The sequence below is a fragment of the Triturus cristatus genome, chromosome 3_2 (assembly GCF_964204655.1).
Source record: "Triturus cristatus chromosome 3_2, aTriCri1.1, whole genome shotgun sequence".
Lineage (NCBI taxonomy): Eukaryota > Metazoa > Chordata > Amphibia > Caudata > Salamandridae > Triturus > Triturus cristatus.
The window spans coordinates 775174892-775199335 of NC_140584.1; the positions used below are offsets into that span (position 1 = coordinate 775174892).

General features: G+C 44.6%; 1 protein-coding gene across 1 annotated transcript in view; it reads left to right on the forward strand.

Moving 5' to 3' along the window:
• Positions 1-24444, forward strand: part of C3_2H2orf80 (chromosome 3_2 C2orf80 homolog) — a 330996-nt gene that overhangs the window by 183475 nt on the left and 123077 nt on the right. Inside the window, exon 6 of the mRNA XM_085648844.1 lies at positions 10958-11035. Within this exon, the coding sequence (XP_085504970.1) occupies positions 10958-11035 (78 nt within the window). The remainder of the gene's footprint in view (positions 1-10957; positions 11036-24444) is intronic.

Sequence of the window (24444 nt, forward strand, 5' to 3'; positions counted from 1 at the left end):
AATGAATTTCAAGTCAGCCAGGAATGATTCAGCCACTGTTTGGCTTTGCCAGCCACCGTGCTCAGCGAGATTTTTTTTTTTACTTTAAGCGCGAGGAGCGCGTGCGGCCAATGCTTGTCCTTTTTGGACCCTTTCCCACTCCCGTGTCCATTCTTTACCCTCTACAAACGTCTATTCGGGTTTACGTTGACCATTCCACAGGCAGCCACATTCTAGTGCCAGTCTGACACCCTCTGTTTTACGTTTCTGTAGCCAGCCACAAGCATTTTCAGGCCCTCTGATAATCTGTTGTAAATCCTCTAACATACTCTGGCAGAATGATCGTGCCACAGCTATGTTGTGAAGCAATTTTCTGTTTGCAACCCACGGAGCTGCGTCTGCTTCTCTCCTTCCACAATGTGTTCCAGATTTGACTGTCCCCCGTAGTCAGGCTGTGTTCAAAAGTCTCTCAGCTTGGAGGTCCTCGTATGCCACATGACTGGTATCTAGCAGAGCTAGTATTGGCTCATTGCTCTTTTGCGTATTCATAAATGATGGGGAAAAAAGATGAACACACAGTCCATCTTTCTGACATTGTAAAACTATATATGATTTTAAATAACAATGTAGGACTAGGAAACATTAACGGTATGACTGCATAGGGGAACTCTCAGGGGAAATAGGCAGCCAAGAAAATCGCGTAGAGTTTGTGAACAAGCTGTGACTGGTCGCTTCTAAAGCGCTTTAGAATCTTTGGATAATGTCCGGCGCTATATAAAACTTTACACATACACTAATAAACAACTCGCGTGATTCAATAATGTCTAAACAAACAAACAGTATGCCCGGCAAACTGGTACATCACAGCAAAACGGGGCAAAGCCAGGCAAAGCCCCAGCTAGCGCCGTGAGTCCGCTCGGCGTGTATCTTATGCTACAAGTGACTTAAAGAAGAACAGCCATTCGTAATATTAGGGTCCCTTTATTCTCCTGCCCCACAGACTCCCTGTTCTCTCCCTCATCGCACTCCGGTGTGCCTTGCTCTGGGATTTGCTTATTTACATTTTTTAAACTATATTCCCTTTGATTACGGGAGTCTACTTTTTAAACAAGGAGGACAAAGTATATATCCCAGAATGCATTATAATTTAACACGGAATACTAATTACCAATAGGACTTCAGGTTTGTTAAATACTTTTGGCTGGAAAAATATGTTACGGCCTGGTTCCTGCTAAAACTTCTCAACATGTCTGCTGGTACTCCTCTGTTGACAGATGCCCTCACAGGGTAGTGCCACTCCACAGTAAAAGTAAATTCCCTCTTCTGAAACATGGCCCGCTGAGAAACACTGGACCCATTTGATTAAAACTGTATCAGTCATATTAACAAACGCTGGTCTTGCCCCATTAAATGTATTGCAGCCCTGCCAGGCAGATTTGTAGCGCGCACTGTCACCCGGGAGGGTAGGGCCGGCTTTAGCGCTGGTGGGGTGTTATCTTTATGGGACCATGTGTTTCAAACACATGGCACCATAAAGACAAGAGATCGGCTTTCACATTGAAGCAGGCACAGAGCGCACAGGGTCACGGGGAGGACAGGCTGCTCTCGCTGCCCACCCCCTCTATCACTGGCTGGGAGACCTGCACACCCTTACAGGCTGCTGTCTCCACTTCCCTTAATGTGTGTTTCAGGTCGGCGCATCTGGAGGGGGAGTCGCCAGGTTCCCTTCCCCGCACCTCACTTGAATTATCAAGGACGCAGCCAGCCCCCTTGCTTTCTGTGTTTGCATTCGCAGTTTGGACCAGGGTCGGGGTGCAGCTCCTCTCACCCCAAGCCTACACGACCACGATGCTTAGTCCCTGCCCTCCTTTCCAGTACCTTAGCAATAGACGTCTCAAAAGGGTGATGAAACAGAGGCATTTCTTTTTTTTTAAACTCCCTGTTCTTTGCAGCTGTGACTGGTCGCTTGTAAAGCGCTTTAGAATCTTTGGATAATGTCCGGCGCTATATAAAACTTCACACATAAACTAATAAACAACTCGCCTGATTTAATAATGTCTAAATAAACAAACAGTATGCCCGGCAAACAGGTACATCATAGCAAAACGGAGCAAAGCCAGGCAAAGCCCCAGCTAGCGCCGTGAGTCCGCTCGGCGTGTATCTTACGCTACAAGTGACTTAAAGAAGAACAGCCATTTGTAATATTAGGGTCCCTTTATTCTCCTGCCCCACAGACTCCCTGTTCTCTCCCTCATCGCACTCCGGTGTGCCTTGCTCTGGGATTTGCCTATTTAAATTTCTCAAACTATATTACCTTTGATTACGGGATTCTAGTTTTTAAACAAGGAGGACAAAGTATATATCCCAGAATGCATTATAATTTAACACGGAATACTAATTACCAATAGGACTTGTTAAATACTTTTTTCAAAATTAGTATTTGTTTGCCTTTTTTCCCTCAACTTCATATATGTTAGTATTCCTCTCCTAGCACACTTACAAACAGTTTGCTCTTTTCTTATTATAAAGTTTCCGTCTTCCTTCTATCATAATGGGATTCCCTTTCACTGCTCCTATAAAACAGAACAGCGCCTACAACTGTAGCAATCACCACAAACGGGATCTAAGGTTCAAAGCAACATTGCAGTGTTTGTGGGATACTTCTTACCTGTGGGTCACCAGCCATCAATCAATAATGGCTTTCATTTATTTGTTACTTATAACAAAAGATAAATAAAAAGTATTATCATTTGCAATGCCAATAGCTTTAACTCTTATTAATGCGAGACCTATTGCATTGCAAATGCTTGTTTCTTTCTGAAGGCAAAAGGAAGACACACCATGCTCTAGACGGGTTAATCGCCCAGCTTGGAGATGCCATAGCTTCTGAAAGCACAGACAGAAAAAACAGCTCGCATCTTACGGAACAAAACCTCTGTTGTTCTGCTAAGGTGCGGAGGTAACAGCGAGGCCTTCTAGCTTGCTCCTTTTGGCGCTAAGAGTAGCTTATGCAGAGACAGAAAGGAAGGTGTTGGAGAGCCGATGCAGAGAAATTCTGATTTACTATTATAATGTTGCAATTAACAGCATGACTCATAATCATGCAAATAACTCAGCTTGCCCTTTGTACCGTAGCTCAGTCGGCGTACAGGTCTTTCCACTAAATTTTCTGTAGGCTGCCACCTCCACTAAATACTTTTTTTTTATCGACTCGGGCTGCACTCCCCTGGTGCAGACTGGTTTTTCAAATGTCCATGCATCTTCTTTTTAGCCTGCGTTATCTGTGCGTCTGTCCATGGTTGATCATTTGGCACTATAGCTGATTTGCTTTTAGAACTGTCAGCTCTAAAATCAACAGTTGTTAAAATTCAGCAGCCACTTGAAATACAAAGTTTCTCTTGCTACTTTTTCTTTCTGTGCCTCCTCTGAAAGAAATGCAAACGTTGAGTCTCTCAGGGGTGTCCAACATCGGTCTAGGAGAACCGGATCTATGCAAGATATTCAGCTTTTCACGCACTATGCAAACAAATGCAATTTAGAGTCATTTTATGTGGATGTCGTCTATTTGGATATCCTAAATATTTGGCAAGGGTCTGGCCCTCCTGGACCTACCTTGGATGCCCCTGTATTTTCTACAGCGCCATGTCTGCCTTTCCGTCATAACGCAGTCTTGAAGTGGTCCTTGTCATTGCTAAGGGGCAAAGGATTAAAAAATACCCAATGTAGCTATTTTGAGAACAACTGACTAAGGATGCTATGGTTTGCTACCAAGTTGGTAATATGCCACCACCATTGACTGTAATATTTATTAGAAAGAGATACTTTCTCCAGCATGTGTGTGTTCTTGACACCACATTGCCAGTGCAGCCCATGCCATTGACAGGAAGTGTGGGTGGGCATATTTATGATATAGTTTTACAGTGGCTGAAAGTATTGATAATGTGGTCATAATAGTAAGAAGCATATTAGTAAGGTGAATTTTATTGACATCAGATTAGATTTAACCCCTTCAGCGCGGCGCGGATTACCGCGCTGTGCTGAAGGTTCTATTGCGCGGGCGGGGCCATGACGGAGCGGTTCCGTCATACGCACAGCGCAACCGATGCGCATGACGGAACCACTCCGTCATGCGCATCGAAGGGGTTAAAAAAAAATATGTTTTCAGAAAAGCTGTTTTTTCAAAATCCTGACTGTAAGGCCCTGGGGTGCATGGGTGAGGCTGCCTTATGTGTTAGTTAGCTTGGCATGGCTTTCGGATGCCTGATTTCTTGAATGACCCTATATGGGGCAGGACTCAATATTTGAGTGCATGCCTCCGACCAGCCCTGTTTGATGTTGCACCATTGTTGTTTTTAACCCGAGACAGAGTGTAGTAGATTGTTTGATGAAAGTGCGACTCTAAAGATTATTTTGAAAATGTAAAAAATCTGTGATCCTGCTGTTTTAAATGAAAGGTTATATTAAACATAAAACTATGAGAGCAACACTGTAAGAATCGGACCACCTTATAAGAGCTGCTATGTCATGTATGTTGGGTTATGGTATAATGAAATTGCATGATATGTTATGTTGTTCAATAGTATAGTGTACCAAGTTTTTCTATGCGTTACGTTGTTATGCTTTTATATTGTGTTATGTAACCGGGCTGTGATACTACATACCATTGCTGATTTAAAGAGTGCTGTAGGCAGATAGAGGTCTACTTAAGTGTGCGAAGACACACGAGGGAAGGGGGTGGGCACAAGAAGGCTTATACAGCCAGCTCCCTTGCGTGGGTGAAGGGCACCATCCGGCAGTTTTCCAGCTGCATCGCCTCAGTCTTTGTGGGCAGTGGCAGCACCTCTGAGGCATATTTCCACTTGAGCAGGAAGTGGACCTAGAACCTCTTTGCATTCTTCCTCTTTGGGGGTTCTGTATTTCTCTTCTCAGTGAGAGGTGGTGGGAAAGCGTTGCTTCTATTGGGATGTTTTCAGTGTCTGGCAGACCCCAGTTGCGCAGGCCGCTTTCCAAATGAGGCTTGATGGGAGCTAGGCTCCACATGGCATTTTTCCTCTCTCCTGGTATCCCGCTTCCAGAGGGGTGTTGGCCCTTGACCAGCTCCGGCACAGCAGCTATATCAGACCCTCCGTTCAGACCATGTGGCTTCTGTCTGCCACCCACGCTCCACCCTCAGGTGCCAAACATTACAGACAAAGCAGTGACCTTTGATGGAAAACATGCAAAAGAAAGAGATACAGATTTAGTGGCGCTTCTCTGGTTTATTTTCTATGTTCTCTGTAAGAACATGGGTATGACTGGGTATCCCTGTGCACTGTAAGGTCATCATTTACTATGTTTTAAAAGTCCACTTGCAAGAGTCATGCTGGCTCGCTACGTACCATAGAGGGACTGGTCTTACAAAATATGCCAGGGCTGCTTTGGGTTCCCGGTCCGGCCCTGGCCTGAGAGCCTTGACTGGGTCCAGAGCATGGGGGCCCCCTCCATGTACTTTGCAGGGGGGCCCCTCAAGTTTCGTTATGCCACTGATGCTGTTATGTTTTAAATTCTGAATTTGCGCTTTTCCAGACTTAGAACACTTAAACTATATTGCCTACAATCATGGATGACATGTGACTCCTATACCTTGTAGTCCTGTCTAATGTAACATTTCCTATTTACTGATTTACACACGTATGATTGTGTCTATGCAATGTGTGTATGATGTAAAGTGCACTGACACCTTACACTGGTATGAGTGGTGCTATAAAACTAAATTAATCTGAGAGACAGTGGTTTTGGAGACTTGAAGGGCAGTGTTAAAGGGTGGTACTGAGGGAATGCGTGTGAGGCTCACACGCATTCCCTCAGTACCACCCTTTAACACTGCCCTTCAAGTCTCCATAACCACTGTCTCTCAGATTAATTGCATACCCTCCCCCAGTATTGTCCTTTCCCCAAATCAGCACATACAGCACTGAAATTGTCCCTTTTCAATGCATTAGTGATTTTAGCTAATTTATTCCAAAATTGTGCTTTAAATGCACTTTTGACTTAATCTTTAACAAAATGTTCAAAGGCCAGGGGAACCTACTATCAAAACCTTACTATGAGGAAGGGTCCCTTGCTTTTAGCAGTGCCAGTTGAAGATGTGGGTGGAGCTAATATAGTAAGTGGGTGGAGCCATTTGGAGGAAGTGGGTGGAGCCAGAGCAAAGTAGGTGTGGCCTCTGACAAACATTTGAGCACCTGCACTTAATATTTTACAAATTAAGCACTGTGGAAAAATGAATGAAAATAAAAGGCTTCTCTACACCATGTAAGAGGCATCCAGTCCTTTGTTTATTCTTGGCCTGTTCCGTGCGAAAGGGAAAAGGATGGGTGGGTGTATACAATCTCTTTAAAGTTTCATAGAGATGTGTGTCTGTGCAATAAGGGCTGCTTATCTAAGTGGAAACCCGACCTTACACACTGCTACCCCAACTGGAGGCCCCCACGGACCCAACTGCACACACCAGAACCCATGTATTAGTGGGGCGGGGGTTGTCACACCCGAAACTCACCCCCTGGAGCTACTCCCCTGTTTGACCCTGAGAAAAAAAATCTGCCAATACGCTGGTCGCCCGCGTTACAAAATAGCACCCGACTGGATGAGAGCATTGCCACACAATTCTCTGCCGGCCCGTTCCCTGCTCTTTGATCCTCCATGCCCCGGATCGCATAGGAGAAAGTGAGAGAACGGTGCTTCAAATGTGCCACCTGCAGGGCCGGATTGGGAACCAAAACCGGCCCTGACAAACTGCTCGGCTGGCCCCCCTGGGGGTTTGGGGGTGTGGCTGAGCTTTTTGCCAGGGCTGGTTTTCGGCCGATTTTATTACAGGGCCGATTTTGAAGCTATGCTGCAAAAACGGCCCTGTAACAAAAACGGCCCCCCAGGGGCCCAAAAACGCCCCCCACCCGTGCGGCGCACCGGGGGATTGTCCGGTGCCCGCTACGTCCTGGCCACCTGTCTTGCCGCCTGCACATCAGAGAACACACTGGCAAATATAAATAAACATATTTCAAGGCCTACTCACTTCAAAACTGTCCTGAAGCCTGTCGACCTGCGGGAGATAAGAAAAGGAACATGAGGTGAGAGGGCGGTCTGTTATGGCTTCTTAACCGGAAATAGAAAGAGAACTGCATCTTTCTTCTAGTTTTAGTAGTATTATGATTTGTGGGTGAGTCGGGGACTCCCTATATTGTACAGGGGAAGGTGGATGATGGGTAATTGGTCTGTATCATATATTGGGTGCATTGGTAATGCCACTATGTAACTGTCTTGGTGTTGGTGGCTTTGCTCTTATTTAGTTAGTTTGGTAATAGAACTGAGCAAACTCCCTCGCAGTAGTAACCTGGTCAGTAAACTCTTCTCCTCAAATAACCCCCTCTGATCCCCACTGTTTGGATGTTGGGTGCGGTTCTAGGTCTGTCATCTCACTTACTTAACCAGTGTATAAACTATCTGGCTTTATCATAAAGCCTACTCTGAGAGGCCAGGCATGTCTTTTACGCTTACTTCAAGCTTGTTTGCAGCAGGTGTAATCTTGCAGTTACTAATTCATATTGAATATCTTCTGTTGTATCTCTCTTGTATTCCTTTTCTAGAGTGAGAATCTAACTCTCAACCTTTCTCAGCACCGTTCTTCTCCTTTCAAATTTTTTCTATGATGCCCATGGCCACCCCCCTAATGAGCTAGTTGCGTGGTACAAGTCCTAAAAAAAAGAAGTGGGAGGACTAACCAAGTTACGCAGTATGAAAGTGACATCATGGCGTGGGACATCACAGTGCGTGACATTGTATATGGCATCACAGGAATTGGCATCACAACCCATGACCTTCTATGAAGTGACATCAAATCTTAAGACCTCACATATGTTAGCAGGTCTATCATGAGTACATTTGAGCTCATTACAATATTTATCAAATGAGATTTTGCACTTGGGTTGCTTGTGCCAAACAATTGACACAACCAGACGCAAAATCTGGGCTTCAACCTATTCATTTATTTTTTTAAACCCTGCCACAAAGAAATGAGCAAAAAGGAGAAATGTTGCAGTAAATCTGTTATCCTTAATTGGTTGCAAAGTATGTACTTTAAAACATCTTATGGGGTTAAGGTACCTGCTGCAGAGATGTTTGCGTGCTAGCTAAATCTCAGGGAAGAATAATAATGGTAAGATAACTCTGGAGGATAACATATTTGCTGGGCAGATCTTTGTTTAGTCTAGTCCCAGTTTTGAATCAAAGTAGCGTAGAGGGTTAATAGGTCTCCTGCAAAGCACAATATGTAACACGCAGATGACAGATTTAGATTTTTTATTAATGGGTATGCTTTTAACATAGAGATTCTTTTTTTACTTGCAGTTCATAAATTGTAATCCTTCTACTGTACCACACTGAGCTATGAAGGACATGTGGCTCCTACACCTTGTAACCCTCGCTGTCTTATGTAACGTATTTATTGTCTATTGTCAATGTATAATGTTTAGGTGTGACATACTTGCCAACATTTTAGAACAGGAAAGTGGGAGATTTAAAAAAAGAACCTGGAGAGTGTATTTCCCCTATTAGCTTCTATTAAAGCAGAGGCAATTTCAGGCAGGAGACAGCTAAAATAAAGCCATTTTTGCCTACAAAAATCTGGAGTCCCCGCCTGAATCGGGTCTATTGGCATGTATGGTGTGATGTAAAGCGCTCTGACACCCTGTATTGGGATGAGTTGTGCTAAAACACTTTAAAGAATTGAAAAAAGTGATATTCAAATTGTTATTTGTGTAAATACTGGAACCGACCAACACATCTGACATTCTTACAGTGCATGCATTTCTGTTAGGACTGAACAAAGTCAAAAGCAGGCCTCTCTTAGGTACCTATGAAGTGATAACAAGCTGTGAGCCTTTGTTTCCCCAACATTTCATCTAGATGTGATGCTCCTGATAGCTCCCAGCCAGAATACTCCAACAAAAGGAAGCCTGGTGGCCCCTCAACTTTGGGTTTTGTTATGGTCGAGCTGGAATCTGATAAACCCCTTGCCCCTTCTGCACGTTGCTGCTCGGAACAAAAGCAGACAACATGCAGGCGCTGCTGAAATTGTCCCGGTGTAATTTTCGGACATGTTTCTGTGGGGCCCAACCATCTTGGCCGAGTAGAGGAGGTTCACCCTGTGAAAATAGTGGGTAGATGCAATCTACCCACATCTACCGTGGACTTGTGCCCTGCCTATTTGATGGCCTTCCACACTAACCCGGCGGCTCTATCATACTGTCATTAGTCGGAAAGTACATTTCCATTTCCCTTGAGTGGACTTTTTTTTCAGGGAATCATTCCTCTGCTCCCAGATATTTAAACACCTCACTGGGCAGTGGTCAGAGAGGCCCCTTGTATGTATGTGTGTTTACATAATTTTGTGGCATCAGTCAGAGAGATCTTGCATGTATATATGTTTGTGTAATACTATGGGCATCGGGCAGATGGACTAGAATATAACTGATGCATGAGAATAACCTGTGGGAGTTAGAGAAGAAGGTGAAACCCATTCCTCAGGCATTTTTGTCCTCTACCACGTGCTGCAAAGGATCCTAAACTCATCTGGGTGGTTGATCACCACCATCTGTTGTCCCTGCCCATTACTCCATTAAAGTCCCCCACATTCACGTAAGCTCCAGAGGAAACTCCGAGGGACCTCTAATGTCTGAGGTGACAGAGTACACATAATAAGACATGTCAGTACTGACCCATACACAGTCCCGGTAACTATCAAATATTGCCCAGTCTATCCACCCTGGGTTTGTGAATCTGATTGAGGAATTGTATCTTAAAGACTATCACTACCCCTCTGGAGTCCCTTGAAAATCTTGCATACAGCACCTTACCAAAACCATCTTGGCTCAGGAAGCTGAAGTTATTTCCCATCAAGTGGGTTTCTTGCTCCATGAGCATATCAATCCCACAGTCTTTGGCTGTAGACTACATTACTGTTGAGTACGTGCATCGCCCATCACACTTCGTTCAAGTATACCTATATTACAGGGTCTAAGGTGCATACCAGACTTCACTTGTTGCTAAAGGACCTTCTAGAAGAGAACATACGAACAAATAACTGTAGGAATTGAAAGGATAATTGAAAAAAGATGTAATAACAGTGAAACTGGAGATTTTGATTACAGCACGATAAAGATGTGAATTTCAAGAATTTCATATGTCGCGTAGTGCAAGTTCTCAGTCAATGCTCCTGGTTTTTGACAAGAGAAAAGTAGGGTGCAGAATAATAAAGTGATTTTCCTACAACCTCAGACGCTTATTTATCAAGGGTTTGTGTGTCATGTAAGATGACGAAAGGCAGCGCAAGCCCTTAAGTCAGATGTACATTCTGCAGCACAGGTAGAAAGAGGAAATTGCCTCTGAGGATTGTTTTTGTGCAGGAGGGTTCCCTTTCCTGAATAAAACAAATCCTTCCTGTAATGCAGGGCCCTGTGCACCATGGCGTAAGGGTGCCTGCATTGGCGCTTGGCAGCCACAAGTGCGCCAGCACAGGGAGAGAGCAGGAATGCGCCATATGTTAGTAAATATGGCCTAATCCTGCTCTCTCCATTCGATGCAGCATAGCAAGTTGTCTTACTGTGTTGCGCCAAACTTTGATAAATCTAGGAGAGGACAGCTAGTTCCACTGTGGGCATTTCAATCATCATATTACACCTACTCAGCTATCCAAAACATTACACTATGAACCGGGCTGACAAGTTTGTGTTCAGGGCTGTTGTTTGATGTTCTTGAGAGAATATTCCATTTAGAGAAATAGTACTGTTGCACAGACAACTTTGGCATTTTTTACCCCTAAACTGCCACTGGTCAGTCTTCCCAGTTGGACATGGGTTGACCAGACAGCTTCTTCTATGCAACATCTCCCTGAGGTTTTGATTGCAGATTCTCATATGAAATACCATCTCTTCCTCTTTAACAGAACAGCATCCCTGTGGAAGAGGTCCTTGGGATCTACAGCTGCAAGCCGCCGGCCACACATTTACAGGACTCTTCTAAGGTAAGTGCACTTACACATTTTTCACTCGATTTTGACATGTTACAGCAAAAAGTGTTGTGCTTTTCAAAATAATATATTTTAAGCTCCAGAGGAACAACTCTGAAGAAAAAATGTTTAAAGTCCACATAATAATGAAAGAACAACTAACAGCCAAAACTATAGAATGAATAGTGACCTTGGAAGCGTCACAGTTTTTGCATTGCACGGCCGCGCCCCTCTAATGCAGGAGTCGCATTCGAACTTCCCGTCAGCTGAGGAAAGGACTGGGCGTGACGGAGGAGGTAGGCGGAGCTGGACGCAGACCGCACGGCTTGGCGAGCGAGGCTGTGGCGCGCTGAGCGAGTGCGGGAGCGGGGAGGCAGGGGAGCGGGGGGGCCGGTCCTCGGGACGCCGGTGGTTGAGAAATCGGAGGCGCACCGGTGGGAGTAGCAGTGGCAGTCGAGTGAGTTCCGGTAAGTCGACGGAACCGGGGGTTGGTTGGGGGGCCTCGAGGGCCTCGATGCTGAAAGTGGGGGTGAGCTGGGAGTTTTTGGCAGGTTGGTTGGTGCGTAAATCTTGCGTAAATCTTGCCATAATCCCCTCCCCCGGAGTCGCACGGCGTTGCGGCGTGCTTGCTTGTCGCAGCACATTCAGATCTAGCCCTGCTTCTTAGCTCTCTCCGGTGTCCGCTTCCACAGGCTAGTTCCCTGTTGACCCCCCCGAACCCCTGATCTGCTCTTATAAAGTTTGCCTCGTAAATGCGCCTTGCCTTGCCCTGCCTTGTTGCCTTGTTGCCTTTTTTCAAGTTTTTGCATCGGCGGTCTGTCCTCTCTCCCTTGCTGTCTCCATCAATTCGCCCAGTGGCCTAGCAGCGACGTGTGGGAGCGAGGCGACCCTGTTCAGTTCTGGGGCTGCTCCTCCCGCTCTCTCCCTCCCTCCTGTGCGGCCGCCATCGCGCCCAACGCTCTCACAGCTCTCGCAGCTCTCACAGCTTATTGGGCCTCTGGCTGGTCAGTTCTATTGTCATCCTCACTATCAATGTGACCCCTCTTGAGGGGAATAACACAGAGGCGAGGTCTGGCCTAGTCCCCCAGTCTTGCCTGAGCGGTGCGGTGAGCGGGTGGCCGTGGGTTAGCTGATAGGGGCTGGGGCTGGGGCTATATAAATGAGCGGGGGGTGCCACGGGTAAGGCTCCAATAAAAGCCTGCGCAATCTCACCGAAGTGCTAAAAGCGCCAAAAAGCAAACACTTACGCTACCTTCAACTGACTTGGCAGCCTCAGCAAAACGAAATAAATTTGCAAGACAGCACAATATACAAGCACAGGACAATAACCACAATATTCAATCACCAGACAAGCATTGCTGGAATCTTTAGAACACCAGATCTTCAGTTCTCCAACAGTTTGGCAGAGCAACTCTGGTGGACCTCCGGAGGTCCTCTGGTAGGGGCTCTGTATCAGCTGATCTCTAACAAGTATCTCAATTAACATAAGCCATGAGATCTGGGAAAGTCAGGAAAACTGCAGCGACCCCTAAAAGGAGGAAACCTAAACAGCTGTCATCTGACGAGGAGTCTGACCAAGTAAGCCATGGTGCCCTAAGGGCTTGCAAGGACACAGTGAACGTAGTAAAACTAAAGCCCAATGGCAAGAGTAAGGATTCATCAAAGACTCCGGAAACCTTGAAGCTGTTGGACTATTTAAAAAGAATTCCACCTATGGCGAAGACTCCCTTACACTCGCAATCACAGGAGGTAATCAACCTCGGAGGATCAGACCAAAAGGCCGAAGCAAGCATGCACCTTCTCCAACATCTTCCCCCACAACAGCCATTGAAGAATTCGACCAGTAAAAAATTAGTTCAATTCCCGGAAGTCTTTATTTTTGGATCCGCACAAAAAGCGGTAACCCCAGCTCAGCTAGGGGGGGTACTTCTAAAACAAAACTCTAAACACGATCATTCTTCACAATCACAACCAGGACAAACTCCCTCACCAACGGCTAAGTGTAAGCAAGAAGCAGGGTTGCAGCACACTCTCTTGCTGAGCCCCCTACAAAATTCAGGCCCCCTTGTAGTCCACGTGCAGAACATAGAACCATCAGCTCCATTGTCAAGTCAGGATCTTGTCGAATTAAAGGAACCCATAATGGCTTCTCATAGTCACTTAACTTTCCCCCAAATCCATGCGCAAAATAGCCATCTCTGCAACAAAAAACTACGACTAGCAGAATCGCCTCAAACTACCAGTAGTCCAAAGGATTATTTGGATGCCACAAGTCCCAAACGCACTGTACTCACACCAATAACAACAGTAATAATACCATTATCGCATTCACCTAAAAAATCAGTTCAAGATGACCAGTTTTTAGCGGACTTGTCATTTTTTCTGAAAAACACTCAAAACTCTCCTGAACATATGCCAAATGCGCAGTCCAACTTAGAGGACTCTACAGCAATAGGTGTCTGGCCTCAACTTTTACAAACTTTCCAACAAACAGTAAATGCCTTGAACTATCATTCTGATAAACTGGATGTGCAGATAGATCTTTTGAACACTCTAGCACTATTTACAGCAGGAATTGACAATAAATTAGACACATTGAATAATCTAATAATAGGAGCACAATCCTCTGCAAAGCTCGTTCAGGCGGTTTGCTGCTGTTCCCCAATCATAGATTCACTTTCATCGCTCCCAGCATTTCTATCTAAAGTCATAGATGAAGTTAAGCAGTTGAAGGGAGGCAACCAATCGCAAATAATGCAAAATAAGCCTAAAAAACAAGCCAATCCTTGGAATATAACAAACCAAGACATCAAGCAGAGGGAGGAAATAGTCTCCACCCCAAAACAGATAAATGAACAGTCATCCTCTGACCAACTCCAAAGTGGACCAACGGGCCCCAAACCGACTGAAGCAATGATCAAAAATGCCCGGTCCTCAAGCGGGCATCCACTTTGTGCAGCCAAAACTGAGCAAGAGATAGCAACCAGTTCAGCAGATCAGTTACCCTTGACCTCGGCAGTGCAGCCAGCCCCCTTACCATTTTGCAGTAAGAGAGAGCGCAAACACCAGCGCAAAAATAGAAATAAAGTAAGGTCTAAAACAACCGCTGTCCAGTCAAATTTTTACCCAGTCTTTGCAATAGCTCCTAATAAAAAAGCTTCCAGTGGAACTGACGCAACATCATCGTCAGCAAATTCAAACGCAATGGATAAGAAAGGGGACTTATCTGAAACCGCTATCCAATGGTCTCTGGGCAGCAATCAAGACTCAACTAAGTCAGTCACAAGAACAGCGACAGAGGATTTAAGCTTTATTAAAGAAGAGCTAAAGGTGAAAATTAATGAACCAAGCTTATTGGAGACCTTACCCGTGGGAATAACAATAGAAGACCCTAGTATAGCTAAAGCAAAATCAAGGGCGAAAAGTAATGATCCAAGCCTGTCAGAAGCTACAGCGATTGCAATTAATTCTAATTCAGTGCCTGCTTCAACTCCACCCCGGTCAAATAAGATACCGACTAACCCACATTTAATAAAAACAATCTACAATCATAAAACACTTTTGCCTATTAATAGTCAGACTTTGAGGAAGGTCTCCAATTACCAGCCTGAACAGGAGCAAGAGTCTGATGCAGGCCCGTCACTCAATAAAACTAATAAACCAATTCAAAGCCCATGTAGTAAAAATGTCAAAAGGGACTTAAAACTATTACATATCATACTAGCTCCTGACTATAAATCAAAAGGCCGGCATGACATCCTCAATAGATCTAATATAATCAAACTAGTAGATGGCACCCCGGGGTTTGCAGGCCTTGCAACGGATGACATCGAATCCATCGAATTCCTCCCACCAAGAGGCACACAACCATCTGAGGTAACATTAGTAACATTCAAGTCAGCCTATTGGGCAGGGGTTTTCTTGGATCACAAGGCTACCCTGTGGGACTGGGGCATCCGAGTCTATCCATATTCCACCCCAGGGTACCCCCCAACACTACTAAACCAGCAAACTCCACCTAAAACAACCGGATCTCCTCGATCTGTGTCTCACTCCAGACCATATTCGATTTAAAAAAACGCGTCTGGCCCTGAAATATGTAATAACCAGCCTTCAAATGTGGTAACTAATGTCGATTTAGATCAAGGCTGGAGTTGGCTTCCTGCAATCCTATCAACAAAAAGATCAGAATGACCACAAGGTACAGAGTCTACGGGTGATACTATCAAATCTCTGGAAAATATAAGACCTCAAGCATCTGTATTACCAACGGGGCACAACCCGCAAGCAGCCTCCACATTCTTAATTTGCTCTTGGAACATCAGCGGACTTCGACAGAAAATCACAAACCCAGATTTTCAATCTTTTATTTGTAAACATGCTGTAATAGCCCTGCAGGAAACTTGGCCTTCACAAGGCTGCCCTGTCATTGGCTATGTCGAACTATGGAAACCAGCATTGAGGGACAGCCGGTTTAGCCACTCAAAAGGCGGCATGTCAATTTATATATCAATTAACTTAAAAGGTCCAATAACACAATTAAAATTGGAGGAAGATTGGCTGTTGGGTGTCAAAATCAATGCATGGCGGGAACATCGTTCACTCATCTTCTTAAATGTATATATCAATCCAAACACACGAACAAAAAAAGCATACTTGGTACGATTAACAGAAATTATGAGTGACTTAGCCGTGGAGTACTCTGACTCAGACTGTATTGTCACTGGGGATTTTAATACTAATTTATTCCAGGGGCTAACAGAATCTGAAGGGCCCTTCTTATTCTCCTTGAATGAGGCAGAGTTACAATCTAAACCGGTAAATCAAGCCTATTGTGGCCTGGGTCACCTTTGCGTGATGCGCTTGTACAGCGCAGGCTATCTGGTTATAAATGGAAGGTCGGAAGGCGACATCCATCCTAATTGGACTTGGACAAATGGAAAGAAACGATCCTATCTGGACTACTCCATTTGTAACTCAGCTTTGCTCCAATGTCTGGTTAGCTTTCGTATTCTCCCGCGAACAGAAAGTGATCATCGACCTCAGGTAATAGCTTTCAAAACAAATCCAGGGAAGCATAAATCCGCCCCCTTAACAAGCAGGGGAATATATTCCGAAAATCTGAAGTGCCTCAGATGAAGTGAAGACATCAGCCCAAAGATCCTATTAGCTAGCATGGAGCTTATAAGAGGTGGAATTGATCATGAAACATCTCCGATAGCGACATGGTCGATGCTCTGCCTCCATCTGATTAATCTTTTCCCAAAAAAAATGCATTCCCCAAGGAGATCCTCTACGCGCCAGTTTGCACTTTCACAATAATCGAAGCTACTTAAGAATGCCAGAAACAAAGCCCTACGTCTACTGGTAAAAGCTCCAGGGAATAGCGAATGCTTAAAACAGTACCAAGCAGCCCAAAAGTCACTCAGGCAGGAGATCACTAAAGATAAACGAACACATGATAATCAATTCTGGTGTAAATTAGTGTATGAGAGCAAGAGCCGAAATTCACGAACATTCTGGGCCTTAATCAATCAGTCCAACTCAAGCTCATTGAGCTTTGGATCTGCTAACATCCAAGAATCAGACTGGGCTACCTTCCTCACTGACCATTTTAGATCTCCAGAATTTCTAGGCGACACAGGAACCAGCCTCGCAAGAAAGAACGTATCAGACTTTAATAATAAGCAGAGCATGCTTACAGAGTGCTCACATATCGACATCGAGGACCTTCAGATGTCTCAAGAAAGGGTTGCTACTGCTGTGTCAAAAGCCAGATCAGATGGAGCTCCAGGCCCAAATGGCCTGCCACAGAATCTGTTTAAATCTGACGTGACCTTTTGGTCAGGTCCACTGACAAACCTTTTCAACTTTGCTCTGAGAACTGCAACAATCCCAGACTCATGGCGGGGTGCAATAATTCAACCTATTTATAAATCAGGCTCTCGGGCATCCCCCAATAATTATAGACTTATTGCACTGCTGGACATTGAGGCAAAGCACTACGCAGGTCTACTGCTGGAGGAGCTGAGGCTATGGGTAAAAGTCCACAATCTGATCCCAATTAATCAAACAGGCTTTACTGCCAAGTCTGGAACGATGACCAACTTATTAGCACTGTCAACTATAGTCGACAAAGCTCTTTTCACATCTAGATCAGTGTTCTGTTGCTTTGTTGACTTTAAAGCAGCGTTTGATAGGGTTCCGAGGGCTGCTTTATGGTAAAAGCTGAGGAAATGGGGGATCCCGGACAAACTTTTGGAGGCAATAATACAACTTCACTCCAACACTTGGGTCAGGGTGAAGTTGGGGTCCGGCACGCACCTCTCACGGAAAATCTCGACATCAAGAGGCGTGAAGCAGGGATGCGTGCTGGCCCCCATGCTTTTTAATCTGTTTATAGCAGATTTGTCAACCTTACTGGACGACACTAACAGTCACCCCCCAAAGGTAGGAGGCATAACATTAAGTAATCTTCTATACGCCGACGACCTGGTCCTTTTTAGTCTCACCAGGGTTGGGCTGCAAAGACTTCTGGATAAATTGTACATCTACACGACAATGAACCTACTAGAGGTTAACCTAAAGAAAACACAGGTTGTCCCATTTGGTCGGAAAAGGCACATTGTTGGTGGATGGGCGTATAACAACATAAGCCTTGCAGTAGGACACTCGTATAAGTACCTAGGTGTCCATTTGGACTCTAGGGGTAATCTTATTAAACATCGGAACGAGATTACAGTTAAAGCTATGACCCTTGCGGTGTCATTAGCAAAGCTCTCGAAAAATATCTCTGGCCCAACTCTCCTACCACTTCTAGAAGTCATGAGAGCGAAAATTGGCCCGACCTTAGCATACGGCATAGAGATATTTAGAGGCAAGCTGAATACCGCCTTAAACCAACATATGACAAAAATTTACAAAAAGGCACTTCATCTGCCAAACTCCGCATCACCAGCTCAGGTAAGATTTGAGCTGGGGATATTGAATTATGATATCTCCAATATGGGTTCATACTTAAACCTTTGTCACAAACTTAGGCAAGCGGATTCAGGAACATTAGAATCCTTAGTCTGGATGGAAATTGCCCAGAAAAACCCTGGAGGCACGTTTGGCTGCCTATTCAAGGACTATATCCTTCAATTGTCGGTGAGTGAGCTATGGGCCCTTAACCCCAGCCGGGCAGTATTTAAAACCGCTATTAAAAAATGTGTGAGAATGAGTTCTCTTATAGTGGATAAAGCACTATTCACCAAACGCAGTCATGCTTGGGCCCTCGTAAACTCATACAGACGGTTAGCCCCTGCTACTTACCTGTCCTGCACATATTCACTGTATTTAAAACGCAGTTTCATGACAATTAGAATGGGTGATTGGTGCTTCCTACAAGATTTGCCCCCTTGGCGACGCACGGCGGAAAACGTAATTTGTAGAGGGTGCGGCAAGACTGCCGAAACTCTGCTACATGTAGTTTGTCTCTGCCCAGCTTTTAACTCTCAACGCAGGTTCAAACTCAAAGTAGACTGGAATAGGCTAGGTGTCCGGACATGCAGGCAAGCCATCATTGAGGCCCTGAACCCCGACAATAAAGATTTAAACTTGGGGTTAACAACTTTTATCCAGCAAGCATATCGTAATTTTATGCAAAATAGGCCTTGCTAACAAAAACTTTATAGAAAATGAAATGAAAATACTATTATGCTTTGCAATCTAATAGGTCAATTCTTTTTTTAATCTGTATGTTGTATATTTATAGTCATCGTAACAAGCAATGTCTGAATAGCTTTTTTTTTAACATTAATTTTTAAACGCTTGCTATTATGTAACTGTCATTGACTCAGGCGGTTTAGGATCTAGAAAATTTCCACTTTAGACTGGCTATCGATCTGCTGCCCGTTTTCATCATTTTAAATCAGTTGGTTTTTTAATGGGAAATTTTGTAATTTTGTAATTTCTTTTAAAGATATCTGTGTTATATCTAAATAAAGATTATGTATTTTCTAAGAATAGTGACCTTGGAAAAGTGTTCTCAAGGCTGTGCCCAAGACTTGTGTAGCACATTAAATCTACTTAGTGCCTCATTGATACCCTGGTGGGCGGCTAACCAGACCCAGGGGCCCTGGAGACTCCGTTTCTGCTGGACCAGTGGAAGTTCATCAAGCATAATATAGGTTTGCCATCATTTTGGAAACAAATCTAATGTTGACTGAACTGCCATGTCATGTTTTTAATTTTACGGAAGCAAACCCCAAAGTGTGGAAAACAAAAAAAAAGTCCCCGATGTGCTAGGAGTATTCTCCCAGTGTGTGGAAGCCATTGTTCATGCCTTCTGTTTGTGACCGCCAGACCATTCATTGTGGTCAAGAGTGGAGGAAAAGCCTGCATTGAGATCCGCCCTCTGCTGTTTAGCTGCTGACACTCTGGTGGATGAGGTGCTGGCAAGGGGCTGCTAACAGTCAAGGCTTAGGCTGAAGCCTCAGAAAACAAGCGGGTCCCCTGCTTTCGAAAGAGACAAAGACCTGTGAGGACGTCTCAGCCTCTGACATTTGACGGACACACCACGTTTATCCACCGGTCAGTGGCCACCTTCAAACAGAAGCATAACAGATGTTTTTCGCTGTGGTAATAACGCGGTGAGCTGGATTCAAGAGTTTGAATCCAGGCGTCGTCTTCCATCCTCCCAAGAGGGACAATATGAGCACCAGTAAATGCCTAGAAGCAGTGGCGGCTGGTGACATTTGAAACTGGTAGGGCGTAAATGTTGTGGATGTATGACACAACCTCAACCACTGAGTTACGTTTTAAATCTAGACTTTGTTTCTCCCGTCCATGCACTCATAACATATAATGCCTACTAGTATGGATAATATTTGACTTCTATACCTTGTAACTCTTGTAGTCTTATGCTACATGTCCATTACCTTGATTTACAGACTTGTATGAGTTATTGTCTCTTTATAATGTATGCGTGCAGTGCTTAATTTGAGCTGGTGATATCCAGTTAATCATCAAAACTGGCACTTATAGCACCAGTTGAGGACACAATCACTGGCACACGGAGCTTAAGTGACTTGTCCATAATCAAAGGATGTTGAGCCACGCCGAGCCTAGAACCTGGTTCCCCAGCTCCAAATCGGCAGCTTTGGCCATTACGCCACTTGCAGGGTTTCATGGTTAGTAGTTGGTTCTGTTTTAGGCAGCGCTAACATGAGACAGGAGGATGGTGCAAGCTGCCTCTTGACAAGAGCCCTGGCACCTATTTGTTTACAAATTAATCACTGTGTATGAATGTGCTGTAAAGTGCTCCAACACCCTATATTGGGATGAGTAGCGCTATAAAATATTTAAATAAAATAAATTAGTGCATTTAAATTGGTTTTTGTGTTGTTATTCATTCAGGCAAATATGTCTGACATTCTTAGAGTGAATGCATATTCAAAAACCTGCCTCTAAATCGTAGTTTCTCTTAAGTATTTAGGAAGTGATAACCTAAGTGTCTTTTTTTCCCATCCAGTGGAGTTTGGACAAGTAAAAGTGAGAAAGCTACCTCACCCCCTTTAGGCTGTTGCTCTGAACAGAAAGCAGACACTGTATCCCATTGTTGGCAAATTACATTTAAACACATTCAGCGTACTTCACTGCATCAGCAAGACACCAGCGCCTGCCCCATAACAGCTGCTGGTTGACTGATCCTGCTTTATCCCCCTCATTTCCTGCATGTAGCATACCAACATGTGCAACAAAAACATGAACCCACTGAGCGGTCTTATATAAAACATAAATCTGTGACCCAATAGGTAATGCTGTGCAGCAGGTACATTAACTCACTGAGCTATTTTATGAGTTAAACATGAGATAAAAGTGCACACAGGTCACTCCAGCAAATGCATTAACACCACAGTTCTCGTCTTACATCCAGAAAGTTCTGGATACTCACAGATCGTAGCAGCAGGTGCCTTACATCGTAGCCTAGTGTAAAAAAACAGCCTGCCTGTGACTTAAGTAAGCCAGAATAAATTTACTATTCAACTTTTCCCTGCTGCCAATTTCGCTGAGGACGGAGTTTGTAGAAAGAAATAACGCATAGACTCTCATGACTACCCAATTTCTGCAGCCGCCTTCGGTGAATATAAATAGATTATCCAAGCATTGTTTCATTCCTCATTGTTCCCTGCTCTCTCTTAAAGTTAGGTACAGCACTCTATAGGGGGCTGGGGTTGTTGGCTATCACTCCTAGAACAGAGAAAGGAGCCGCACCGAAAAATTAAAAAAAACGTTACATATGACGAGCCAATAACTGCCCAGGCTTAAGTAAACCCGTATTTCATGGATGTCGCACTTCTCTGGGACTCGAGGTTTGGATTAGAGAGCCCAGGGCAGTGCCATGTGAGGCGGTTCCACTTTTAGCGAAGTCGACTTACCAGGGATGACTCACGGTATCTGAAGATGTGAAACTATCGTACAGATAGGTGCAGTCGTGGCTCGCGGGGGGGGGAGGGAAGGGTCGCGCACGGGTGGGTGGAATGAAATATTTTTAAAAGAAACTTACCTCACAGCCGGTCCACGGGTCCACGCCACCTCTCAGACCTCTGATCCCCTGGGAGCCTTCACTAACGGTACTGGAGGGGCCTGCCAACCCCTCTCAGCCAATCCTGGCGCTGCCAGCAGCGCCAGGATTGCTGAGGGCACAGCTTACGCTACGCCCGCCGCCTGCCCATTAGGAGACCGAGGGGCTCCTAATGGGCATGCGCAAGGCAGTAAAAACACAAGTACGCATGACTGGGCAAGGACTAAAAATTAATCTCCATGCCCACTCATGCGCACTTGTGCTGCCTTTCCCTGGCTTGTGACAATGCATGTCAGTCAACATGACGCCGGACCGCCCACGGTCCGACGTCATGCTGACTGACATGCATTGTCAGTTAGTTCTCCCCACCCTCGGCGTCTCTGAACTTAAGTAAACTAAGTTCAGAGACACCGAGGGAGCTGCGGGCGTGGGCGGGTGCACGGGGGCGGGGGTGGCTACGCCCCAACGCACCAATGGACGATCCGCGCCTGCCTAGAAGTATTATGTGCGGTCCTTAGAAACGGCAGAAATGCAGTGTGGCAAACTATATGAACACAAGCTCCCCTTTTTTTTCCTGATGCTTCCGACGTCTGTTACGTATTGAAATGCAAGTTCATGCATCTTACTCGGTGGGAAAAACTCTTCCCTGCTCCCGGGGCTCTCGCCAAAAATCTTAGAGTAATACCATGTCTGCTTCTGATAGTGCATTTAAACATCTCCTTCATACCACACAGAAGTTAATCCTCGAATAATTTCTCATGCAGGCCTTAAACACCCATCAGTAGCGATCCTCTGGTGTGCGGAATACTTGATCCTACTGTAGACGTGGTCTTAGTTTCTAAACTCTCCCATCCCTGCCTACACCGATGCCTCACTGAAGAACCTTTGATGTGCCACAAACAGTTCATCACCCAATCATTTCAAGCCTAACTTTATACGTATATAGTGAAATCTCAACCACATATGTGATGGTTACAGCCCTGTTATGTACCTTTGCTTACATCTTGAAAGTATACTAGAGTAGCCTGGTGATTATGACTGGGTATTCTGTTCAGTGTATGAGCACTTTTATAGACGTATATTAAATAATAAAATTGCGTGCCAGTTACTGATTAATCACAATGCTCTCCATGTTAATCATCATTTAACCCTTTAAATATCATCTGATGGACAGTGGATCAACTTGAAGCTGGTGCACATGGGTTCTGTTTTCATTCATAAACTTGGACTGCCAATGGATTTTAGTAGTAGCTGCTTAGTTCCATTCATGTCACTGCCGTTCGAATGAGCACCCAGCAAGCTAGTCCTTAACAGGATTTCTCACCTACTGTTTTAACCAGGATTGGCAAATCCAATAGCTCCAATGAATCCAATAGATCAGAATTTTTTTTTTATGAAAGTGACTGGTAATTGGTGTGCTAAACGTGAGGGTGGCTCCACACTTGTAAACGGGTGAGTGACTGGGAGCATGGGGGGATGGGGAAGGAAGCAACAGGAGTGGGAGTGGAGGCTTGCCACCTTTTACCCTCGTGACTGGCCAGGTGTCTTATGTATTTATACATCCATGCACTCACTGATTCATTCATTCGTCTAATCTTGAACACATTTTCCCATTCACCCACTCAACACTCTGCATAAGTGCGCATACAAAACCGATGCTCATTTAGGAAGCACTTCCATTTATAAAAGAAAATCCATACCCGTTGGGTTTACCAATGCTTTTTACAAGATGTGAGGACATGTAGCCTTTTTTTCTGTGTGAATGCAAATCTGTAAATATTATTTCCCTCTGGAAGGTAGAAAGAACTTGGTTATTGCGTGAATGGAACACTGTAAATGTTATTTCACTCTGGATGGTAAGAAGGACATGGCTATTAAAATAGTGTAATCAAATCAACGAAAGAGTGTGCCTTGAGTTTGTTGATAGAGCACAACTGTAGAATCCAACTAGGTTTCTTAATAAAGCCCTCACTTACCAACCTGGTTGGTGACGTGCTTCATCATCGGGCCCCACCGGGAGAGGCCGAATGCCACCCCGGTGTGCTTCGACGCCAGAATTACTGCGGAGCTGGTAGTGTGTGTGTGGTGAGTAGTGAAAGTGACTGTTAAAAATGTCTTGTTTGTGTCAAAAAATAAACTTTATTAAAAGCCAAACAGACATATATAAAAACAGGGTGTAGGATGTGAAAGCTGAATAGATTGTTCAGCCAAGTCCCTTATGATGTGGTCAACATGTTTCGGCCTATGTGTTATGTTTAAACAGGCATTCGTCAGGACCAAAGAGGGCGTGAGAACCTCGGCGGTATGGGAGTGCTAAGGCCCACCCTAACCAGAGGTTTTAAGTGTGAAAAATATAAAATTGATATAATTATGGTATCTCTCGCATTGGAGAGGAACCGAGTTTATTATGAGGTGTAATCAATATCTACACCATGGGTCTCGGGAGGGGGGTGGAAGCTACAATGGCACACCACCCGCTCAGCTAGGCACACGCTTGACACCTAAACGATCCCTCGAAAAACCGGACCCGATGGTGAAATAGTGTCCCACTTTTAATGGAGTCTGCTGAACGTGTATACTTATTTTCTTTAAAAAGTATTTTCTCCAGTAGGAGGATCCCTTTTCTAAACGTGTTAAAATGTCAAAATTGTTTGATAATTACACTAAACATGGGCCAAATAGTTGTTTCATATGCTATGTTATCTGCCTTTTCTGGACCCATAATTTGGTCGAACTACTGCATAATATGGCTTTTGGAACTTAGAAATCACTGCAGTCCTGGCTGTTTGTGATTACTTTTTTAACATTTATTTTTTCTGATTATTTTTGAACAAGACACCGTAATATCACATGACCT